This window comes from Salvia hispanica, chromosome 5 (assembly GCF_023119035.1).
Source record: "Salvia hispanica cultivar TCC Black 2014 chromosome 5, UniMelb_Shisp_WGS_1.0, whole genome shotgun sequence".
NCBI lineage: Eukaryota > Viridiplantae > Streptophyta > Magnoliopsida > Lamiales > Lamiaceae > Salvia > Salvia hispanica.
Genome location: NC_062969.1, coordinates 6,524,219 through 6,548,528, shown reverse-complemented (window position 1 = coordinate 6,548,528; position 24,310 = coordinate 6,524,219). Strand labels below are relative to the sequence as shown.

The following is a 24,310-nucleotide window of genomic DNA, read 5'->3' as shown; positions in this document are numbered from 1 at the left end:
GATCTTGCAATTTCCTATTCGTGTAATTTGTATTGAAAATTATTGCAGTATTTCTATGATTGTAGGAGTATGTATTGTTAAGAGTTTATCCCTTTTATATTACTACTTCATTTGATACAAATTGTATTGCAACTCTCTATGTATATAGCATATAGCAATTCTGAAAATTTCTTGAGGGATCTGCAAAAACACACAAAATACCAAAATGACAGCTTCAAGATGTATAGATTGGTAATGTAGAACTATGGTAACGTGTGTTTGGTTGGGGGGTGAAGAAGGGCATGCACATAGAAATAAAGAAGCATCATCCTTATCAGAATAAAGAAGCATCATCCTCATCGTCCGCAAAAAGTTCATTCAACTGTTCGTCTGTCCACTGTGGAGGAGTGGCTGTCGACATTAGAGGCTGCGTTTGCATTTGAACTTCATTGGTCCCTCGACCATTTTCTCCTGTAGTTGCTGCAAGACAGTCGATCATTTTATCAGTCTTGTTACCTTCCGAGTTACCTCCTTTGTGCCCCTTTGGGTGCCATTCGCTATCTCTTGGTCGTCACCAGCAATCCTAGTCCTGCTCATGTCTTCAGGTCCTTCATTGCACGCATGCTGGCTAAGATTAATGTAACCTCCTCTCTGGGTTGCAGATACGTTTGAGCTGTCCCTGTTATTCGATTGACTACTTCCATCAAAAAGATTCTGCTTCCGAATTACATTCTCATTTTGGGAATTCTCAGCTCTCTTGGACTGTCTCATCTCAGTGTCTTCCTGCACCTCATTCTGCATGGAGGACATCTTCTCCACTGCTCGGGCTTTTCGACTAGATTCTGTGCATCAAGTGGCGATGGTTAAAAGGAAGAAAAACCCTTGAATGCTCTAACTTCCAGTTGATTTAAAACATGTGAATAAAATTTCTCCTACATACCAGTATCGGGATCAGCATACTGGACTGGCTGAACAGGCTTAAAAAGTTCTGAAGTAGATTCCTTGTTTTGGCAGAACACCTGCAGATGAGAGCCATCGGAGCAATACAACAGACAGATCAAATATACACCCAGATATAAATAGAGATGTAACCATGAAAATATAAACAGCGTTACATGATCATATCCTGCCAAAAGATGCTAAACAAGCAGATTAAAATGCTTCAACTATCAAACAGTTAAGGAGTATATTTTGCATAATTCATGACATTAGCATCTAGGATAATGTCAATTTCTAATTTACAGGCTCAGGCACACATCCAGAATAACTCAGATGAAATAAAAGATGGGTAGTATTGACTGTAAATTGAAATTCCCATCTTTGTGTACTCGAGATGGATTACAACCCAAAGTATATATAGCAGGACCTATAATACTTGGCCTTTTAGATCACTGTACAGAGAGAAGCTGAGCGACGAAATGAGAAACTCTTTTAGGTGCAGACAGCGATCCAATCCATATGAGAAACTCTTTTAGGTGCAGACAGCGATCCAATCCATATATAAGTTTCATGTGGAAATGAAGCTCTTTTGGGTCACTCAGTTAAAGGGCAAAATTACCTTCACCAAATTCCTTGTTGTTACATTGAGATAACGTGCTGTCCTCACAGGGCAAAGATGGCTACCTGATACGACTTCTAGTCAGTAAACAGAAATTAAAACCCACAGCAAAGCAAAATATGATCCTGCTACATATCCAACTACGGTATAAATAACATTCACATGAAGAGGAAACTACAGTTGGGCGATACCTTCTGAAGTATTAGAGCTGCACCAGTAGTTAACTCCTTACCAAACTCGTTTTCGGAGAGGACTTTGTGGTGAATAGTAGCATCAATTGTACCAGTTGGGTCCTAAGTTTGAAGACCATCAAGTCAGTAACATATACTCCTCGACCTTATATCATATTGATTTTGTTATTATTCTTATCTTGAATGCCCTTTTATTTTTACCTTCAATGACACTAACAAACCCCCAAGACCATTAGGAGTGCATGACTTTACAATAGCTACAACCTGACAAAAGAAAATCAATCATGTCCAGATTCAAATATAAGTATTCTAAGCTCAAACCAAACAAATGTATGCTTTGTAGATTAAGCAAAGAAGCAGGTAATACGTTGTCAACATCTAATGTTCTATCTCTGTCTCTACAACTCATTGGCTATCTAATTCCGCTATCAAAAGGGCAGATCTTACTCCTGAATTATATCAATAATTTATGCTTCATCATGGCTTACCTTCACTCTGGAAATCCTACCTCAACATAAGAATCGCCTCATGAATTAATCATCTAGAGTTACTGTACTCACCAAAATCTCTCTCTACATACTTATTGAATACCTGAACAATCTTGTCGCCATTGAGACATTTCTTGATAGAGCTGATAGGTATGCTCGGAATCAAACCATCTTCAGCACCTGCAGGTGAGAAACAACAATTCCGTTACAATCATCGCAATCCATCACACCTAAAAAGACAAACAAGCGAAGCTAAAATAGAAATAATAACATCTGTGAAACACGCCTGTAGCTAGACCAATGGACCAAAATCTATCAATCAGCTAATTGGCACACTACCATATGGTGAATAGGATTGGACAAATCAATCAAATTAGCACGAAGGCACAATTACCGAGAAACTGGAGAGCAGAAAGCCAAGGATGGCGGGAGAAATCATTATCGAATTCCGAGTATTGTCCAAGGCCTTCCGTATGTAGTCTTGGGTAGAGAGCAGGTCGTCGTTACCCTTATCATGATCAGAGGAATTGTGTGTCGCGGTCGTGATATTTCTGGAGCATCGCAGCATGGACTGCTCCAGCAGGTCCAGGAATAGAGCGGTGTCTCAAAGAAGAAGTTGGCGGCTGCTGCTCCGGTGTTGGCTGCAAAGAAGGGATCTCGGCAGCGACAGGGGCGGATGAGGGAAGACGGTACGTTGCAGTTTGCAAGGGCGAAGGAGAGAAGGAAGATCAGAATCGTCGAGATCTAAGGCTTCCCAAGGCTGAGACTCCATTGAGTACCTCATTCATTGCCTTCAGAGGGAAAACTGTAAGACGGCTAGTTTGCAATTCAGAAAACTGAAATGAATAACATATAGATACTCCATTGGAGCAAACGAAACAATAGATTAACATGTACCACTCTTTATCAAAACATATTTCCAGCAACCATGGAAACGAAGATCATAGTATTTGATATGGAAAGAAAAATTCAAATGCTGAGATCCATGCATAAACTAAACAATCATTTAATTTCTTCTTCAATCCGTCATCAATTAACAGAATTCAACAGTAAATTGCATAATAAATAAGAAAATTTGAGAAGAAAATCCGCAATAAAGTAATTCATCAAGTAGCGCAAATCAGAAGAATGAATCAAGCACAGACCTCGCGGCGAGTGTTTAGGGTTTTCCGCAGAAGTGGCAGTAATATCCCCTGTTATGTTATCTATGAAAACAGCATCTCGCGGTTTGTCTACTTCGGCCGCCGCCAATGCGATGCTGATATGGAAATAGAGGTGATGAGAGGTCGAAAAGTGGGGTTTGTTAATTTTGAAAAAGGTCACACCATGGGCTGGCGGGAACTAAACCAATTAAGCCCGAACTTTCTCTTTCTCTCTCCTTATCTCCTAGTTCTAATTAATTCAGGGGTAATTCTTTTTGTGTTCTACTCCTTATTAAAGGCATCCAACTGGTACCTTGTTCTAATTAAATTATGCTGCACTGATGGAACATATTATCTCTGGTTGGACATCGGACCCGTGGTCATCGAATAATGGTGTTACGGACACATCGGTTGTGAGAACAACTGGTGTGGGTTCGTGTATTACCTGTTATCTAAATTAGTGAAGTTTATATATTCTTAGAATCCATGTTTTTGTTCTAAAATGTTAAACTGTGCAGCTTCTTTCCTGCTCCCCCTTTTAAAAGTTTTTGTGGAAAGAAGGTGACCGTGCAAAAAGTTATTTACAAAATTCAAACCAACATAGTGTTTTAGTTTTAGTTTTCAACTAACAACCAAGAATGAAAGTGAGTCTTGCCTTGGGGAGCAACATGGGATTAAGATGGATGTAACGTATGCTAATTCTTTCCTTTTCGGAGTCCTCATCATTTGATTCCATTCACTATATCTTTCTTTTGATTTGTTAATTATGTCCTGTTAATCTTATTGAATGAAATTGATAATTAGACATCAGCACCAGATAATGGGTGTTTGCTTCTCCACCTTTTCTGATGTTGTGCATTGCTTGTAACATTAAAAGAGTAAGTACCTGAGAAATGTTTTGCAGATAAGATGTTACTATCTCTTAAGATAAATTGATGATAAACTTTGGCATAGAATTTATCATTTTGAGTCCACCAATGCAATGCTCTCTGTTCCTTAATCTGAAGATATCTCTGTTTTGGTAATTTGGAGTTTGACCAATATATACCCGCGACATCAGAGGAATTCAACAGCAACCGAAACAACAATTAGCAGAATATATAAACCTTTGTGATCGTCTTGGAAAACATCTAGCAGAGAAGAAAGCAGTATGCCAAGGCAGCCAAAATAGGGTTCCAATGGTCATCATCCTTAGCAGGGTGGTAATAACGTAAAATAAAAAATGACACAATCATTATGTACTAGTAAAAAAAAGTTTTTAAGTATCTACAATAGAGACATTTAAATATGAAATCTCACAAGAACACATATTAGCGTAAAATAAAGTTTCCAAAATCTGATTATAAAAATATGTCAAATATGCATGATTGTATAGATTTCCATAACTACCATGCTGTCAAATTCATGGATATTCGATCCAAAAATTTGATCTCGATCCGAATTTTCCAAAATCTAATCGTAACACCCGATCCTAAAATGTAAACAAAATCAATTTATGCATGCCATCAGATTGGATCCTGGCGATCCAAGGGTCACAATTTGGCCTCCATTTTGCATAGCATCCAGTGAGAAACAAGTACTCCCTCCGTCCGAGAAGTTGAGCCACTTTCCTTTGTTTGTCATCAAAAGATGTCCATTTTCCTTTTGGAAAAAGTTCTCTACACATGAACATAAAAATTATATTTTTTTCTTCCATTTAACACTAAAACAAAACCTCCTAAAATCCGTCTGCATTTTCAAAGTATGCCAACTTCTGCGGACGGAGGGAGTACTATACATCTTATTGAAAGTGAGAAATAATTCCTAATTTTTTTATCATTTCACATTAATTATATAGTAATAATTTTATGCTTTGTTAAAATATAAAGATCATTAATAAAAATAAGATGATCTGAAAATTTATTTAATTAGATTAAATATTCATCAACTGCTATAAAACCAAAATCTAAAAATAAAATAAAATAAAATAAGTCGATAATAACATGAGAAAATAACAATTGAATTTAAAATTTATATAAAATATAAAACTACTATAACCAAAATTATCACCAATCAAAATAAGGAATTCTTTTCAAACCCACGATATCGCCTTTTTATTTAGAAATAGATTACTAAAAGACGAAGAATATGCTACATACTTTTGTGAGCTCTTATAGAAGCTTCATTCGTTGAAGCTGTATAATATTGTTAGTTTTAATTTTATATATCTAGTTTGATTCTAATACATTAAAAGGTTACTTGAAATTTTCATAACGTTCATAAAAATCAAAACTTGATTTGTTATTTTATTAATTTATTTAAAATTATAGAAAAAATAAGCGAATCAAGCTTTAATCTTTATGAATTTTTAAAAAATTAAAAATTTCAATGATATTTTTTAATGTATTAGAATCAAACTAAATATATAAATCAACAACAACACTAAATATACGTTAAACAAGATGATACTCAATATAAGATATAAGATAGTAACATATCATTTATCACTAAAAAAGCTTTCCATATATAGTACATATCAAATTTTGTCAAAAGTGTGTGTCAACTGTCAACAGGTATGCCTCCAACTTTAAATGATTTAACATGTATATTTCCATGGACCTATAAAAAATGCTAATGTAAATTTATATTTACATGTATTTTTTATGAAAAAATCATTCTTCAAGAAAATGATATTTGGAAGATATTATACCAGTTTCTTATTTTAAAAGGTATCTTTACATCTCCATCAATGGCAATGTATAATTTTATAATTATCATATTTACCTTTTTTATCATGAAAATTTATTATCCAAGATGAAAGTATTTGAGAAGAGATGAATGATATGCTTCATACTATGTAAATGCAATCTTTGTTTGAAGAACTTAGCGTTGTTATTTTGTTTTCTATATATATAGTTTGATTTTAATACTTTATATATGTTATTGTTATTTTCAATTTTATAAAATTCATAAAAATCAAAGCTTGATTTATTATTTTATTAATTTATTTCAAATTATAGATAAAATGAGTAAATTGATTTTTGATTTTCATAAATTTTATAAAATTAAAAATTTCAATAATATATTTTAATATATTAGAATCAAACTAAATATATAAATTAAATGACAATACTAAACATGAGCATATGGTTATACATACTCTGGTAAGAATGCTACAGTGCATACAATGAATGCATATATAACTATAAAAGGCGAATAAGAGTAATAAACACTGAAAAGTTACTCCTCAGCTCTGAGGTAATTTCTCCATTTCAAGATCTTTTTTTTGCTAGAACCGAAGAATATGATCTGGGTTAGGTTAAAACACAACTAATCGTGTATTTTTTTCGAACCGAAAGTGTTAATTTCTCCTTTCCTATAAGTTTTTGTTTGTTCTATTCGCAGATGTCAAGGTCTAACTTGACATAAATATCACACTCGAAATCTTGCTAATCGTGTTCATGGATTTTCAAGGGTTTGTATCAAATCTAGGGATTTAAGGTTCACGCGGATGGGGATTCGATTTTTCAAGTCTAATTTCTGATTTAATTGTTATGCATGATGCAGGAAGCCGGTGCTCGCTGCAGGTGAATTTCTGTAGTGCTGTTATGGTTCATTTATGACTGTTGGTTTGTTAATTTTATTTCTTTTTAGTTTCGCATATCTCTAGGTTGAAAAAAGTGTTCTTGGCTTGTGCTGAAGTAAAGAGACTAGGTAGTGAATTGTGTATGTAATTTAGATTTTCAGTAATCTCACGGATCTACCCAACTGTTTGCGAAAGCGGTTCTATACATTGTAGTTGACCGATTTGCATCGTGGTTAGATGGAGCAAGGTTTGAACTCTGGCTCAAATGCCCCTTCTAGGCTAATTGATAAGTCTAAGGTATATGATGTGAAGCCTTTAAGAACCATTGCCCCTGTTTTCCTAATCCCCCGGGCATGTGTTCGACTTCAACCCCGAATCCAACTCCTTTTGGATGTATTCCACCTTCTGGCCCTTTCCCTGCTGGAGTCCAACCATTTTACCCGTTTTTGGTTTCAAACGACTCTCAGCCCACCACAACTCGAAACCAGTCAGGCAATAGCAGTATACCTGGTCCAGGTCCATCGAACCCGCTTAGGACCCCCACTCCGCATGTGAATGGGATAAAGAATCAAAGTGGCCAGTATGTCCCTGATGCAGACGAGGCTAGCAATTCAGGGAAGAAAACAAAGGGGGGTCCAAAGAGGAGACAGCAGGGAATGGGGAAGAGATTAATGTTGAATCAGTCGCTAATAATATCTTGACCTTGTTTGAGCTTAAAGAGTTTGATGACTGTAGAAAAGCTAATGGTGACAAGGATACAGCTGCAAACCGTGCTCTTGGTCTTTGACTTGATCCGGAGAAGGCTTACTCAACATGAGGAAGCAAGGAGTAATTCTTTAGGACGAGCCTGGCGTCCTGACCTCAAAGCTTCCAATCTTATGATGACCAAAGGATTACGGACAAATAAGTCAAAGAGGATTGGCCATTACCGGAATTGATGTCGGAGATATGTTTTTCTTTAGAATGGAGCTCTGCTTGGTGGAGTACATACTCAGAGCATGGCTGGATAGATTATATGAGCGTCAAGGTCACTGTAGATAAAGAGCCTGTGGCTGTCAGCATAGTTTCCGCAGGAGGCTATGATGATAATGACGGAGATGATACTAATGTGTTGATCTACAGCGGTCAGGGTGGAGTACACAGGAAAGATGGCCAGAAGTTTGACCAGAAACTCGAGGGGGAAAACTTGCCCTAGAAAAGAGTATGCAACGTGGTAACGATGTAAGGGTCCTAAGGGGTATCAAGGATACTAGTAATGCACCCAGCAAGATTTATGTGTATGACGGCCTTTACAAAATTCATGAGTCGTGGGTAGAAAAGTATAAGTCTGGTAACAACGTGTTCAAGTATAAGTTAGTAAGGCAACCAGGGCAGCCCGAAGCTTACTCATTGTGGAAATCGATTCAGCAGTGGAGGGACGGGACTGCTACTCGACCTGCCCTTATAATCCCAGACCTATCTTTGGGTTCTGAGGCTCAGCCTGTGGCTCTTGTAAACGACATAGATGGGGAGAAAGCACCTGCTCATTTCTCCTACTTGCTAGTCTCAAATACTCTCAACCTTTTCCGTCATCCAAGGTGTTTTCAGGTTGTCACTGTGTAGATGGATGTGAACCAGGCGATACCAGTTGTCCTTGTATCCAGAAAATGAAGGCTTGCTCCCCTATTCGTCTACAGGTGTTCTTTTAACTACTAAATCACTGATACATGAGTGTGGACAGACTTGTCAGTCTCCTCCGAACTGTCGAAATCGTATATCTCAGGCAGGTGTAAAGTTCCGCTGGAGGTTTTTAAGACGAAGAACCAGGGCTGGGGGCTTAGGTCGTGGGACCCTATTCGTTCAGGGAGTTTTATCTGCGAGTATGCTGGGGACATCGTCAAGGTCACTGCAGGTGAATTCGAGAATGCAAATGATGACAGTTACATCTTTGATGCTGGTCGCTACTACGTGCCACTGGAACGGCTTCACGACTCTAATATCTCCAAGAAGGCCCCATTCCTCTTGTTATAAGTGCTAAGAGCAGCGGGAATGTGTCCCGTTTCATGAACCATAGCTGCTCCCCTAATGTGTTCTGGCAGCCCATTCTGCGGGAAAGTAACAATGGTGTTTGTCTTCACATTGCTTTCTTTGCCATACGACACATCCTCCAATGCAGGAGCTGATGTATGACTACGGAATACCCGCAAAAGCAGACAGAGGGATGAAGAGGTGCTTGTGTGGATCAGTGAAGTGCAGAGGCCAATTCTATTGACCATCTCTATTATGGGGATCCATGAATTTCTCAGTGATTGATGCTTTGAAATAAAGGTTAGTTATCTTGATTACCCTTAAATTTATTTTAGTGTATGCAATTTGTTACTTGTTGCCTCTATGCTTTCTGTCTGCACTTTCCATAATTTGTGTGATTAGAACTTGTGTAATTTGAGAAAAGGCGTGTTGGGTCATGTCTTAGTTCTTTCAGTTATTGCCAATGCATATGACTCAGAAATACACACCTTAAACAAGGTACGTTACGCATGTTCTTAAATCTTGAGAAATTGTGATAGTACTTTTGTTGTCTATTGTATATGCTTATTTGATACTCCCTCCGTCCCAACTAAGTTGAGTCGTATTCTTTTGGATGTCCCAACAAAGTTGAATCATTTCCCTTTTTAATAAAAAATCCAATCACTTTTACTTTATTTCATCATCTGATTTACTCTCTCTTTATCTCTCCTACTTTTTTTCTTCCTATTTTATTTACTTTCATATAATCTCTTGAACACAATTTCTTAATCTATGTGCTCAAAAATTTTGTACCAACTTAGTTGGGACAGAGGGAGTATGGTTTTTGAATGATCCATGCATCTATCCCCTTGCCTGTTTGGCGTCAATTTCTAAGATTCTGCACATTGCTTTGTGATAAATCAACCAGTCTTTAGGCTAATCTAATGCTTGTGATGATTTATAGGTTACAGTATAAGCTTGCAGAAATATGGAAATTTTCCCTATGCAATCCTTTATGTGCGTGCCTCCGCCTCTCTGTGAAAGAGATGGAAGGAAGGAGCTCGCCTCTGAAGGTGTGAAAGACTAGAATGAGCTCGCCGACGGTAGTTGTTGTAAAATCTATGTATTTTGCATTTTGTTTTTGTGATACAGAGTTGTTGGGATTTCATTAGCTCTTTTCATGTTTTTCTGCCTACTCCTAAATCAGAATTGCTATTATGTTCTTCAGTTTCTAGGATTAATGTTTAGAAACAATTGCCCCCCTTTACTCTCCTGGGATGTTAATCAAGACTCAAGAGTTAAATGTATGTAGATAATTATTTTTGCAGGATACTACGAAGATTTTTATTATCTTACATTAAGTAGAGGTTTTTATTGCGCAATAAAATATGATTGATAAACCATCAGCTTTCAAACCCCATTTAACCATTTACCGCTCACTAGGCTCATCAAAATGGGTCAAAAGTTGATAAATCATCAGCTTTTAAACTCTTGCAAGAATAAAAAACAGTTTGTAACTCAAACAAGAATTTGGGATTTCAGATTTTTCATCTGTTTAATTTTCTGTTTATTTCACTACTGAAATGAATAATATATGGAACTGGAAAACACGAGCAGCCGCAAAGGCTTTATCAAGTTTGGAGACAAAGTAATGTGAGTTCAATATGTTTGATAATTTGTTCAAAAGAAATATATTATTGATTTTTGAAGCAACTCATAGTTCTCTTGCTGAGATTGAATTGGATTTGTTCTTGTTTGTTTTCATAATTTCATGTCATTGGTGACTGAATTCAGTTTCAGTTGCACTGACATTTCATCTACTAAGATCAAAACAGGATCATCTCAGATGTTGAGCTTTAAACATGACGAACTTTTCATACTTGCAAGATGGAATTTGAAAATTCATTTTCTTGTTTAAGATGACACATTACGACCGCAAGCAAGCATTTGCAGTTATCTTTGTTTGAAGAGGTTCTTCTTTGGAGGGGATTGGTGTTTGGTCCGGACATATCTTCTTTGTTTTTTGTCGGCCTTCTTGATCTCTGCCCCTGCCCTTGATTTTGTATAAAGGTTGCATTTATCATACTTAAAGAAGACAAACCTGCTGTTTCTTGTTATCCTGTGCTATAGTATCTCTTGTACTCACACATTTGGCAAGCGAATCGATCAAATTTTGTGTTATACATTCTGTTGTCTTGGGACATGGATGTTTTTGCAGGATGTAGTCTTCCTTCTCCTCACTTCCAGCAGAGATCCCGGATTGTACCAAGGAACACGAGGCCTCCTGAATGTGATGATTCATTCGAGATGAACATCCCTTCAATGGAGTGGGTGAATGGCCGAACACCTCATCTCAAACTTCCTCGAACAAAGGATGTCATGAGCTCAAAGGAGAAAATCGACACTGAAATGGGAAACAATTTGCAGAGGAAAAGAGCATTACACTTCCTGAGATTCTTCTAAGCATAGAATATGGTGGCATTCGAGAGAGAAATGGTTGCCGATTCAAACAACTTTGCTGTTCCTGTTGATCAAGAACTTGAGGAATCAGCAGCTTCTCCCACAGTTGAAGTTGTGCCCTATGAAGAGGAGAAATACGGTGTCATGAAATCTCAACAGAACACAGCACCAGATCATACTGATTATTAAAAACACGATTCTCTGTCTGTACGTACCAGTTCAGAGTCATCCGGTTTATAAGCTGTTGCAAGTTGCAACAGATAGATATGTACCATTTCATCTTGTAGTAATCTTATCTTGTATTACCAAGTTGGGTTTATGCAGTGGCCTTTTGATTTCAAGATGGCAGCTTTTTGTTTGAAAAATTTGAGATTTATGTTGCGTGTTTGGGAATCAAATTTCCAGCAACAATGATAATCAGAAAATGCAAGATCTTAGACAATGTTATGGAATGATTAGCGTTCGAAAAATAGGTCGAAAAAATTGCCAACATCTAACAATTACATTTCAATGTAAATAATGAAATTTCAAGAATGTGAACATGGCTGTGTGCGTACTCATGAAATCAGTCGACTCTGTCTCCATCGACTTGGGTTGAGTTCAAACTGCAGCTCGTTTACTGATCTTTCTGCAGAAAAACACATATTCAGTGCATAAGAGGAAACATTGTGTTCTGAGTTTGAATTAAACAAACTTACTACTTTGCAGTGTCTGAAATATCAGAATAGGGTTTGCAGATTTCTGCCATCTGTTTCAAGCATTCAGAATGACTAAAAATGCAAAGCAAAGTTATGAGATGAATAAAATTAGCACCAAGATTATTTATAACACAAATTCATATGTTCATCACGGCACTAATACAATTGCAATATTCTAACATACATCAAAAGAATCAAGACTGCTATCATCTCTAATCTGCAGACTTCAGTTTTGTAGCTGCATCCTTCTTAGCAGCTATGGATTTCTCCTCGTTGTTTTTACCACGAGCTAGTATGCCAAACACCCAAACTGCTGCGAAAGTGGCCTGAACCGGAGCAAGCCAGTAAACAACCAAATGCTCCTTAGTGATATGCTCCCCATTAGCAAAAGCCCACCCCATCACCTAATGAGCAAACACAAATTTCCAGTTGCTTTCATGGCAACAATTGTATAATTGAATGTATAAAAATCCAAGGATACTTACAGAGGCTGGATTCATGCAGCCACCGGTTAGGTCCGCGCCTAGGGTATGCAGACTGAGCTTAGATAAGCTGGAAATCCATGTTTTCATGAAGAAACTATCCTTAACCTTTCTAGCCAGCCCGAGGGAGATGAATACGATGCAAAATGTTAGCAGACCTTCTGTCAGCGCACCCTTAGCAATACCGACATTCAAGACAGGCCCTCGTCCTATCCCAGGAAACGTACTCAAGATGAGCCTTACGCCGTAAATTGCCCCAACGACCTATTTCAAGAGATATGAGAGTAAAAAGCCTTGCTTACCAACACAATAAACGAACATGCAGAAGCAATATAAGCATTGATGAGTTAGAAATTACTCTAAAAGCACCCCATTCTACCAAACAGTGATGGAAGCCCGTTTGCTCAAATCAATTACTCCTAATAAGGAAAAGTTGAAACGCATTCCTTGTCACTTCATTACTAATGTCAATGCCATTTGAAGACTTGACCAACCCTTCACTGTCACATCTAGGTTGAACCTACTAATTCATGACAATCTTGAAAACTCAATGAACCCTACGAGAGCAAACAATCGCCATGATGAAAAACACATGCTGCCTCATTTTCAAGCAACCGATCAGACAAGCACAGTTCTAGATCATTGCAAGCTGGCTAGGTGCAATCAAGTAGGCTGAGCTCACATCTCTTGAAGAGTTAAATTTCTGATGTTTAGTATATTAAAAATTCAATTTATTATAGCAAATAGCACATCTTAGCGCATCTGTTCTCACCAAAGTTCCAATCTTGCAAACATAGATGAGTTTTTATTCACAAAAAGCAAAAATCTATCCTACTTAACACCAGATCTTCAATTAAGTTTATCAAAATTTGAATTCCTCATAATTTCCAATTCAGAAGAACTCATAAGGCACTATCACAATATTGCCCTATCAAATTGAACAGTCGGCTCAACTCACACACACGAAAATAGAAATAAGAGTTGTGCAAAATTAGAGAAACCAAGAACATAAAAATTAGCTTAAATCTTGGAGAGAGAGAGAGTTAATTACCTGGGCAGGAACTCTGGCGCCAAGAGTGAAGAGGAAATTAGAGAAATCGCCGGTGAAGGCGGCGGAGAGGAGAGAGAGGGGTTGTAAGCTCCACCTTTGGTGACCTTGACCATGAGGGCGAAGAAGAACATGTTGAGAATGGAGAGAGCGTATCTGACAATTTGGGCGTCGAGATCGTGAGGTCCATAACCCAAGATTTTGTGCACAAAAGTCTTGTTTAGAACGCTGGACCACACCCACATGAAAGACATCGCGAAATCTGCTGCCAGCAGCCGCCATCCTCCCGCCATTGCTGATGCTTCTGTCTCTCTCTTTTTTAATTCTGAAGAAACGTCAGGGCGAAAGAGAGAGAGAGTTGACCAATAGAAATTGAGTTGAGCTGTTGGAATGGGAATCTTGTGCCTGTTTTTCGGAGAATCTACTACGAAGTCAGGTTTTTGCATTGGTCGGAAATTTTCATTAATATATGTGGGGTCCTGCTTTTACTGTAGAATATTGTTTCAATTTAATTTAATTTTATTTTGATTTTGATTTTAATTTTAATTTTGATTCCTCTATCAATTTTCATTTTAATTTATAGCAGTTCTAACTTATAGGAAATCATGTTTTATTTTATATATTTAATTCTTAATACAAAAGTTACTCTTTGTTTATTCTCTATGTGAAATCTATTTACTAATATTTTTTGCCTACTATATAGTATTGTATTTCTGAAACCTATTTCTTTGATAATATTCCTTCTACAATTATAAGTTCAATTTATAAACTACGTGAAACCGACGTAAGGGTATTCACACAGGAGGCCTATGGCGCGCCTGAGTGCGGCCGCCCTCCTATAGTGATGGAAACTTATGTCGTGTAGCAGTTCAGTGCCGTGGAAAGGCCATCGCCTAGTGGACGGCGTGGACGTGGCGGGTGGGAAGTGGTTTGCAGTGTCCGCGGTGGTCTATTGTGCACGCATGAGCCGCGGCGCGTCGATTTTTGAATTTTTCATTTTTATTTTTATTTTTATTTTTCAAATCAGAATATAAGAGAGAAAGAGGAGAAGAATGAGAAGAAGATGATAAGAAAATCCCATCCGGCTCTTACCTAAGAGACGTATGCTCCTGACCCACTTTTACTCATTCTCCTTAATAAGAAGACTGATAAGCAGATAAAGCTCTCAAGGCCCATCATTCTATTAATCAATTTAAATAAAAACATTTCCACAATATTAAAATGTATTAAAAATAATTCCAAATACTCTTTACAAATTACAAAATAATTAAAAATTACATAAATCAATTCCTAAAATTAAAAATTACATAATTAAAATTCTATTAATTAAAAATTACGTAATTAAAATCCATAAAATTTCATAATGAAAAAGTAAGAATGATAGATAATTTGATTGAAAGTGTGATGAATGTCGTATTTATAGATACTTTGATTAAAAAAAAAAAAACCGTCCATAAACGGCTCTATTTTTTGAGAATCTAAAAATATATACATTTTTTAATTTTTGATATAATTTCAATTATTTCTAAATTTCTTTAAAAAAAGAAAATTAATTTTGCTAATGGCTAAGCCTGGCCAATCACATGGTGCCACGCAGGGTCTCAAGCACGACGCGCTCTTATTTAAGAGTAGCGCTCACGCAGGGCACTGACGAACGACGTATTCAGGATCAGCTTGTCCTTGCTAGCGGCAAGGACGGACAGCGCTCCACTAACCGCTGGGATGCTCTACGTAGGTTTTGATTTGGTTAATTTTAGCTTTTTTAAATGAGGAAGAATATAGGTTAATTTTGGACTTTTAAAATGGGTTTTGATTACTTTGGTCAAATGAGTCCAATCAAAATGATTTGGTTTTTGTCTCATTAGTTTTAATTTTTTTATTAAATTATATATTTTTTCTAATTATTTTTATCCGATAATTTTAATTCTAATTCGAATTAAAATATAAAAAAAAATTAAAATGTGGCCAAAAAATGTCCACTCAGTTGGAAACTTTTTTTGCTATGTGGATATTCAAAAGTGGCAGAGACAAAAAAAATGGCTTTCGAAGTGCCCTCCCTATGCTGATACTTTAAAATGACGTAACATCTCAATCACCACGAAAATTAATTTCACCAAAAAATTTAACCCCGATAAAAATCTAAATTGACAAAAAAGTGTATTTTTTTTTTACCAAAATTAAGTTCGATAAAATCTAGATTGACCAAAACTAATGTATTAGTATATTTTTTTAGCTATTTACCCTTGGTTTATCATCTCTATTTTAGCACCCTAGTATTTTACGCATATTTTATTATATTTTCTACTTTTACACTATTTAATTTAAACATTCATAAAATGTCTCAATTATGATACTCACAATGAGCAAATTTCTAAAATGTGATATGTTTAAATTGAACAAATTTTTTTAATAAATATACATAACGATGCTTGTTCACGCCCTTCTGAGATGTTAGTTCAATCGAGTATTATTTTAGAGTAAAATATTGCATTTTCGATCTCAATCTTGACAATTAGTTACATTTAGCTTATATCAAATGAAATCGCAAGCTCAACCATCACCCCGCGACAATCCACATCTTAATCGACACCACAGCACACCAATAAACACCCAAATCAGTTTATTAATAACAGAAAGTATAAGAATACCAAATTGCATAAATTGAGCTAAGTCTGGATATAATGATGAAGGGCATCGAGTATTCTTTGTAAGGGTAATGGTAAACAGAACAATGACAAGAATTAAGCTAAGATAATGCATCATATCTACAATCCTAGCCCAAGCGCTCAGGGAGTATCAAGAGAAGAGAGTCTCTGCACTCATACCCAATTTTCCTTCTCCCTCATTTGCATTTAGACCCCTCAATTTTCCTTTTTTCTCATTTCTGTTTGAGCTGATGTGGCCCTCCATTTGGCATATTAATTGAGTCAATTGAACTCCTCTCTATAATTCATTAATTTGTGACCGTATACACAATTCCCATATTTGATTCAGTCTTCCGCAGATTTTACGGGACGAAAGTGCCTCAAATTTCGATCGAGGTTTTTAACTGCGGTGCGTTCTTGCTCTTTCCCCTTTTTGACTTGTTTATGTTGAAATAGGTTATGGGTGTCGAATTTTGTTCTCATCTCCCCTTTTGGTTGTGTAGAATTCGATGTAACTAATTGCCGCGCTCACTTTAAAATGGCCTTTTTAATTCGATTATTTGTTCTTGATCTTGTTCGATAACTTTGATTACTAAGTTATCAATCTAATTTTATGCTATTTGTTTTGGTTCCGTTTTGATCTGCTGTTTATGCTTTGCTTAATTTGTAGAATAGTTTCCTTTCCATCACTTGTGTTGTCTTACTCCTGAGCTGGTTTCATGGAATATTACCATTATGATTCCCCAATTGTGCTAGATTTGGGAATGCTGAGATATATTTGTGCTACTGGTTAGTGTTAAATGGAGTATAAAATGGTAGTAGTAACTAGTAAGTATACATCTTAATTTCTACTGTATCTGTTAAAAAGTAAAAAGATATCTAAATTCCATAAAATTGAATGCGCGCAACTTTATCGAGCTAGTTCTGCAGTTAGGAATTACATTATCCAGCTCTTGGTCAGTGTAATTGTTAACTGCACTCTTCCGGTCTTTGGTTGTATGTTAAATATAAATGAGGACACAAAGATAAGATGTATAGTAGTAGATAATAAAATACAATCTTTAATAGGGATCTGTTACAATGTTTACTTGACTGGAAGTCTGGAATCAATTTTACCACGTGGGAAACTGTGATCCGTGAGAGCTGCTTTTGTCCCGTGGGTAAGCTAGAGATAATCTCGAAATAGGGCATGTGGAAGGAATATTATTGCTACATGTTGGAAAATTTTATATTTCCAATGTTCAGTGAAATCATTTTGTATTCCAATCTTTAGAATAGGCTTGCAAGTTTCCTAATCTTAACTTGATTGTCATCAACAACATTTCATGCTGGCATCTTGCTTAAATAGGATATGTGGAGTTAACATGCTTGTGACTGGGCAGCTTTACACCCTTATTCCACCACGATTGGATGATTTCACCAGTTGCTTGTATTCATTCTCTTTTTTTTCCAAAATACTGTCCGTGCTTAGCCATGCTCGCAGCCTTATCCTTTTTTGAAAAGGCTTGGCTATTACGATTAAATTGAGCTGGGTGCTAACTGCAGGTTGAGGCACTTAAAATGGCTGGTCATAGAGTTGCCCATGCCACATTGAAGGGACCAAGCGCTGTGAAGGAGATACTCATTGCCACTGCACTTGGCATTGCTGCAGGTAGCGTGTGGAAGATGCACCACTGGAATGAGCAACGGAAGGTTAGGGCTTTCTACGACATGCTAGATAAAGGTGAAATCACTGTGGTTGCTTCAGAAGAATAGATATCTCCTGAAACAAAATTCTTGATTAGTCCCTTATTCAGTTTCTGGACTCGTAAGAGAGATTGCAAAGTTCGAACTACAATACATTAAAGACTTACTGTTCTTGATTTCTTTGGATCACCTTACTATCTTTTTTTCCTTCAGTTCTGATATTGAGGTGTTATAAAATAAGACTGAATGTATCACGAGCTCTTTGACTGTTGAATATTTTAAGAACATATTTGCCCTCAACTTTCAAGTTCATCCAGCTCTTTCATTGAAATATTTAAAGATATTATCAGCAACATCCTATCATTGTGACATCTCATTTTATGTTTCAAGATCGATGTTTTACAGATTTTCTCTTGTTTTTTTCTTGTTTAGTGGCTTAAGAGTTTTCGTAGCCACTAAACTGTTATATATATTTGAATTGGAAAAATAACGTAGTTATTGCATTATTTACGCGCCCATGATTTAATTTAATAATGATAAAGATAAGGAATTTTTATACACGAAGACCAGAGTTTGTTTTTTTGAGAAGTCAATGACTGTTGCGTGAACACGAGAATTTACCACGGAGGTCTTCCTCCACAAGAATGCAAATATCTCCATCTTAAATTTACAAGAGAGAGAATCTAGTTGCAAATTGCAATGAAATATTACAATTTTAAAGATGATGCTTAATGGTTTAAATTCGCATGACATTTGTTAAAATTCAGCTGTTGAATTTCTATAACCAAAATTGTTGACTGATTGTGGCATAATTGTAAAAGTATCGATATCATGCTATAAAAAATATAATCTTTATATTTAATGGAGACATTTTTTGCGGTAATGACATTGACAGAGAGACACAATTACAATTTACAAATGGTGGTTGCCAACTTCTTTCATCGATATTTACAGATAATTAGGATTTATAAATACCTCTTACTTTCTTCTCATCAAGAATTGCAAAAGCCCAGTGAAAATTCCCCAGCTACCTCTTTCTGCTCTGTCTATAGTACGTCTCCTCTCCTAGCTCTACTCTGTGTGTGTGTGTGTGAAGAAATTGACAAATCTTGATGATTTTGAATAGTATGTGTGCTATTTCATCTGTTGTTATGTTTGTGTGTGCAAAAGAAGGAAATGGTTTCGAAAAGTAGTATACAATAAAGGTAAATTCTGCTCACTATTCTCATAAAAAATCATTCGTTTTTCATTTTTGATGCCATTGTTGGAAGTAGATCGAAATGAAAGATGAGTTTTTACAAGCAATGAAATTGCTTAGAGCCCCAACATAAGCTCTGGTTTTCTTGAAATCCAATTCTTTTTCGCCCTTCGTTGCGTGCTTGTTATGACGGTGATTACTTCTCTTTCCGAGCATGGATCAGATTCTAGAAATCATGATCTATAAGCTAATAGTTTTAGCTCATATACTATATAGGTGTATTTCAAATTTTCAATGCACACTTCATTTTAAAGCCTTAAGTTTTGGTTTCCACTTTAGTGCACCAAGAGACAATACAACATGTTATGCAATTATGTACTAATATAGATGTGGCTTTAACCTTTTGTTAAACTGTTTCAGATCGGTCATCTGAATTGGAAAAATGGGTCAGACGCTTGGTTGTATTCAAGTGGATCAGTCCAATGTTGCCGTGAAGGAACAATTTGGCAAGTTTCAAGAGGTGCTAGAGCCCGGCTGCCATTGCCTCCCATGGTGTTTTGGCTACCAGTTGGCCGGTACCCTATCATTACGTCTACAGCAGCTCAATGTCCGCTGTGAAACAAAAACTAAGGTCGCCGCCATTTACTTGCAGCTTCAACTTCTCATTTCTCGAACCGTTTTCATCAAATCGTATAAAATATGAAGTAGCTCAGCCAAATATCTCATGACTAAAAATCAGAAGAGAAAATTGAATCAGTTTGTAACTCAGAATTCTCTTTTGCACTTTTAGTTATTTCACAATTATACGAGTTTCTTATCATCCAGGACAACGTGTTTGTGAATGTGGTTGCTTCGATCCAGTACCGAGCACTGTCCGACAAAGCATCTGATGCATTTTATAAGCTATCTAACACCAAGGAGCAGATCCAAGCATATGTTTTTGATGGTACGTTTATCAAAGCATGCTCACTGTGTTTGCTGATTAGAAACGTAAATAATATGGTTGAGATGTTGTGTGAATTTCGTGACAGTCATCAGGGCAAGCGTACCGAAACTGGATCTTGATTCCACTTTTGAGCAGAAGGATGAGATAGCTAAGGCTGTGGAAAACGAACTTGAAAAGGTAGCGTATACGTATGCTCTTGACAGACGATACATGTTTACGCGCTATGATACTGGTTATACTATACCATTACAAGTGAATCTTGATTATCTCTGTCTTTGCACGCTATGTCTGCTTATGGATATGAGATAGTGCAGACTCTGATCGTTGACATCGAACCGGATGCTCAAGTCAAGAGGGCTATGAATGAGATAAATGCAGGTAAGTCATCGAGCCGGATGCTCAATCTATAATGAGTTCATTTTCGTTTATCTGATAGCGCATCGCTGTTGCAACAGCTGCTCGGCTCAGGGTCGCTGCAACTGAGAAAGCCGAGGCTGAGAAGATCTTGCAGATCAAGAGAGCCGAGGAGAGCCGAATCCAAGTACCTGTCCGGGCTAGGTATAGCTCGTCAGCGTCAGGCTATCGTGGATGGACTGAGGGAGAGTGTGCTTGCCTTCTCGGAGAACGTCCCTGGGACGAGCTCTAAGGATGTGATGGACATGGTCCTCGTCACACAGTACTTTGACACGATGAAGGAAATCGGTGCTTCGTCTAAGTCCTCTGCTGTCTTTATCCCTCATGGACCTGGGGCCGTTAAGGATATTGCGACGCAGATCCGGAACGGCCTCCTTCAGGGCGAGTGCCATGCCTGGTTTCCATGCCTCGGACTCTGTTTAAGTACAATGATGTGTGTATATCTTCCTGTCTATAGACGATCATAATTTGCATTTGAAGATTTTATTTTGTCATTAAATATGTAATTTTGTTACTTTGGGTGCCGCATTGCCTATTGTGGGACGAAAACGACATTCTTTGTGTTAAATATCAATGATTTCTACATGCATTCGGCAAAATCAATCTATTGGTACTATAAAGCTCTTTTGCCTCTTGGCAAGGTAATTATAACCGAGATGTCTTTTCTGATGAATGTTCATTTCATTTCCAAGTAATCTCTCCCTCCTCGGTTATTTTCGAGGATAAAATGGTTTTGTATCGGATGTAGCGGCACCGCTGACAACCGAATTCCAACGAACTAAATGATGGTTCACAGGACAACCTTTAACTTATCGAGAGGGAGCTTACGGCAATGCTAAGAATTGTGTCTTGATATCGAGAATGCATGAATATGCCTCCCTATTTATAGGCAAAGTCTACTACTCATGGAGTTAGTAGAAGCAATGCAGATTCAACTCTCCTATTAATAATTAGATTGTAACGGTCGACCGTTAGAGACATTACAAATGTCTTATATTATAGCATGAACTTGGACGAATGTATCTAGACACCTCTCATGTCAATGTTCAGCTCCGGACGACCGATCAATGGGTACGCTTAGGACAAATATGTGTCAAACTACATATGAGTACATTGTTTTTCTGCTTGTCCAATGTGAGATTAATTAAGATCTCAGTACACCTCAATGTTTTAAAATCTAGTCGGTTTGGCGACGAACCGTGCCTAGTCTGGTTCAGTTAGTACTATAAAATCAGTTGAGAGTTGGGCCATTTTGGACCAGGTGAGTTGGCGGTTCGACCGAAAATTAGTGACCGTCATTATATAACACCATTACCACTCCACCACCTTCATTTTATCTCAATCCATCCTAGTTTATTTTCCTAGTCACTTTTCACCTTTCCCATCCCATAAGACTAAAATAGATTATGAGTACTAATGACTAAATTAAGTACTGCAATTTCATGACTAACACTATCCGAAAAATTTGAGTTTAAAAAGAGATTTTACAACTAAAGCAAGTAAATAAAGAAACATGAATAAAAAATGAAATAAGAAAAATCTAGAATTCTAGTGTAATATTTATTTCATTATAGTATTTTTATGGGTAAATGAATTTCTTTCTACCGCTTGACTTACTCTCACACACATACACTATCTTAAAAATATGTCATCAATCCCATAAAAATATAGACATTTACATTTATGAAAAATTATCCCAAATTCATTACACTTATAAATCAATTCATTTACAATTTATACCATTATGACACACAATTACATCTCATTCAAAACTAATGATAATATGAGTTCCACTATTCATTACCATTGTTTTAACTATCCTTCTACTTCTTCTTTTACTTTACCATTTGCGTATTAATTCACGTTTTATTTCAAATCGCACATATTTTTATTGCATTTGAAAGATGTGAGAAGGTTTGACTTTTGAGTATAGGAAATTAGGAATGGAGGAGGTCTGAAGGAAGGAAGAACTTTAGGGAAGGGGCTTTTCCGCAATAAAACATTTTTCATTTTCTCCAAATTCACCCCTCTTCATCTTCGTAGAGTCTTGTCAACAAAGAACCTACACATATTTGTTTCTTTAATTATATAAACAAAAAAGAAAATATATAGTAAAAAAAGGCACATCAGTAGATAGGGGAAAGATGAGCAGCATAGGCACAGGCTACGATCTATCGGTGACCACATTCTCACCGGACGGCCGCGTTTTCCAGATCGAATATGCCGCTAAAGCCGTCGACAACAGCGGCACCGTCGTTGCCATCAAATGCAAAGACGGTATCGTCATGGTAAACCAAGTTTTCGACTAATCATTTTCTTGAATTTAGATTGCTAGGGTTTCTCACTTCTCGGATGTTTTTCAAGGGAGTGGAGAAGCTGATTGCTTCCAAGATGCTGCTGCCAGGCTCCAATCGAAGAATCCACTCCGTTCATCGCCACTCCGGCATGGTACCCTAAATTTTCCTTAATTCTCCCTCTCCATATGTGTATATAAAAATAATTAGTAGTTGTAGATTGAAAGGGCATATTTCTGTATAAGTTGATCTACTATGTGCTCAAGCTGTAATTTATACTAAAGCTAATGAAAATCAGTAGGATTTTTACCAGCTGTTAAGTTTTTCTAGGTATTTGTTATTCAAGCTGCTTCCTGAGCTATTTTAGGCTTCTGGCCTTCAGGTTTTATAGCTTGTGCTAATGTTGTTTGACCATTGTCAGGCTGTTGCTGGATTAGCTGCTGATGGCAGGCAGATTGTTACACGAGCAAAGTCTGAAGCAACTAATTATGAGAGGTTTGTTTCTTAGACGCTTGTTTGGTTCTCAACTCTTCCAACATTCTTTGTAAGCATGCATACTCCTACATGGAAATAATTCTGATGAGAAGTGATATTCTTATTTTTTAAACTTTATATGTAAGCTCTAGATTGAATTGCTGCCCTATAAATTTCTCCTCAATAAGGTGAAGTACCTTTAGCTTCTGTTGAACAGCTGAGTCAGGTGAAACTGAAATCTGATACATAATGATGTATGGGTGCACCTTTTTTGATCTCATAGAGATGTGGATTTCTAGAGCATGAGTTCAGAGGTTAAGGTTCGAATAGGAGTGAACTGGGATACCAAAGGGTGATCCCTTGTTCGTTTAGACAGTTCATTTTCATCAATTGAGGGGCAGGGATATAGCATTCTTTAGGCTGGATATTATATGAGATAGTAATATAGTATGAACAGAAACTGCAGTTTATGAGCTTAAAAATAAATGAAAATTAGTGGTACAAAATTCAGGCTGGAAAATTGTTGTACTACCTCAGATGAATCACTAAAAATTGTTGCCTGCATTTTATCTACTCAACTTTTCTCTGTTTGATGCATGATGGTTCAGAAAGAAACTAGCATCATAAGTTTTTGGTTACCTCTCTATGACTTAACTTGTTAATTGCTTACAAGAATTAGTATTCTGTTGTATATTGCTTGGCATATATCTTCACATATTGCTGTATCTTTAATTTCTAGGTTTATGGTGAAGCAATTCCTGTTAAAGAACTTGCGGAACGAGTGGCTAGTTATGTGCATTTGTGCACACTTTATTGGTGGCTCAGGTTGATACTGCATCTGTTCTATTTTAACTTCATTTTCTTGGCCCGATTTTCCATTTTAAATCTTACATTAAATTTTGCAGGCCTTTTGGTTGTGGAGTGATTGTGGGAGGTTATGATAGGGATGGGCCACAGTTTTACATGATCGAACCTTCTGGAATATCTTATGTGAGTTTATCTTTTGCTCAAATGATGGTTATAGCATCTAAAATTTGTGTTAGTCTTAGTAAAATT

The 24,310-nt window shown here is 36.7% G+C and overlaps 3 protein-coding genes, 1 long non-coding RNA gene and 3 pseudogenes across 4 annotated transcripts; 4 read left to right on the top strand and 3 right to left on the bottom strand.

The window, feature by feature from the left end:
* Positions 1 to 313: 313 nt before the first annotated feature.
* On the bottom strand, positions 314 to 1,583 carry LOC125189305. Its single transcript, XM_048086595.1, has 4 exons — positions 1,538 to 1,583; positions 920 to 998; positions 496 to 821; positions 314 to 406 (listed from the first exon to the last, which is right to left on the bottom strand). Exons 3-4 carry the CDS (start codon positions 787 to 789, stop codon positions 314 to 316), a joined length of 387 nt encoding a protein of 128 aa, XP_047942552.1. The 5' UTR covers positions 790 to 821; positions 920 to 998; positions 1,538 to 1,583.
* A 3-nt stretch (positions 1,584 to 1,586) lies between these two features.
* On the bottom strand, positions 1,587 to 2,667 carry LOC125190807. Its single transcript, XR_007170965.1, has 5 exons — positions 2,611 to 2,667; positions 2,320 to 2,396; positions 1,930 to 1,992; positions 1,729 to 1,830; positions 1,587 to 1,602 (listed from the first exon to the last, which is right to left on the bottom strand). It is a non-coding gene; the product is annotated as an uncharacterized LOC125190807 (long non-coding RNA).
* Positions 2,668 to 7,093: 4,426 nt separating this feature from the next.
* Positions 7,094 to 10,241, top strand: LOC125187311 (annotated as a pseudogene).
* Positions 10,242 to 12,166: 1,925 nt separating this feature from the next.
* LOC125190408 lies at positions 12,167 to 13,894 on the bottom strand (annotated as a pseudogene).
* A 2,591-nt stretch (positions 13,895 to 16,485) lies between these two features.
* LOC125190409 (probable cytochrome c oxidase subunit 5C-1) lies at positions 16,486 to 18,228 on the top strand. Its single transcript, XM_048087719.1, has 2 exons — positions 16,486 to 16,651; positions 17,788 to 18,228. Exon 2 carries the CDS (start codon positions 17,803 to 17,805, stop codon positions 17,995 to 17,997), a length of 195 nt encoding a protein of 64 aa, XP_047943676.1. The 5' UTR covers positions 16,486 to 16,651; positions 17,788 to 17,802; the 3' UTR covers positions 17,998 to 18,228.
* A 602-nt stretch (positions 18,229 to 18,830) lies between these two features.
* Positions 18,831 to 20,953, top strand: LOC125189304 (annotated as a pseudogene).
* Positions 20,954 to 22,605: 1,652 nt separating this feature from the next.
* LOC125189303 (proteasome subunit alpha type-3-like) lies at positions 22,606 to 24,303 on the top strand. Its single transcript, XM_048086594.1, has 6 exons — positions 22,606 to 22,774; positions 22,851 to 22,934; positions 23,202 to 23,276; positions 23,994 to 24,079; positions 24,160 to 24,244; positions 24,298 to 24,303. The coding sequence occupies exons 1-6, from the start codon at positions 22,631 to 22,633 to the stop codon at positions 24,301 to 24,303; spliced, it is 480 nt and encodes a 159-aa protein (XP_047942551.1). The 5' UTR covers positions 22,606 to 22,630.
* The last annotated feature ends 7 nt before the right edge of the window (positions 24,304 to 24,310 follow it).

Bases quoted from the DNA above. Each gene is read 5' to 3' on its own strand.
- LOC125189305 (XM_048086595.1), bottom strand. From the start codon at position 789: ATGTCCTCCATGCAGAATGAGGTGCAGGAAGACACTGAGATGAGACAG. The intron at 407-495 runs GTAACAAGACTG...ATGCAAACGCAG, and splicing joins CAAAGGAGGTAACTCGGAAG to CCTCTAATGTCGACAGCCAC.
- LOC125190409 (XM_048087719.1), top strand. From the start codon at position 17,803: ATGGCTGGTCATAGAGTTGCCCATGCCACATTGAAGGGACCAAGCGCT.
- LOC125189303 (XM_048086594.1), top strand. From the start codon at position 22,631: ATGAGCAGCATAGGCACAGGCTACGATCTATCGGTGACCACATTCTCA. The intron at 22,775-22,850 runs GTAAACCAAGTT...ATGTTTTTCAAG, and splicing joins GCAAAGACGGTATCGTCATG to GGAGTGGAGAAGCTGATTGC. The intron at 22,935-23,201 runs GTACCCTAAATT...GACCATTGTCAG, and splicing joins TTCATCGCCACTCCGGCATG to GCTGTTGCTGGATTAGCTGC.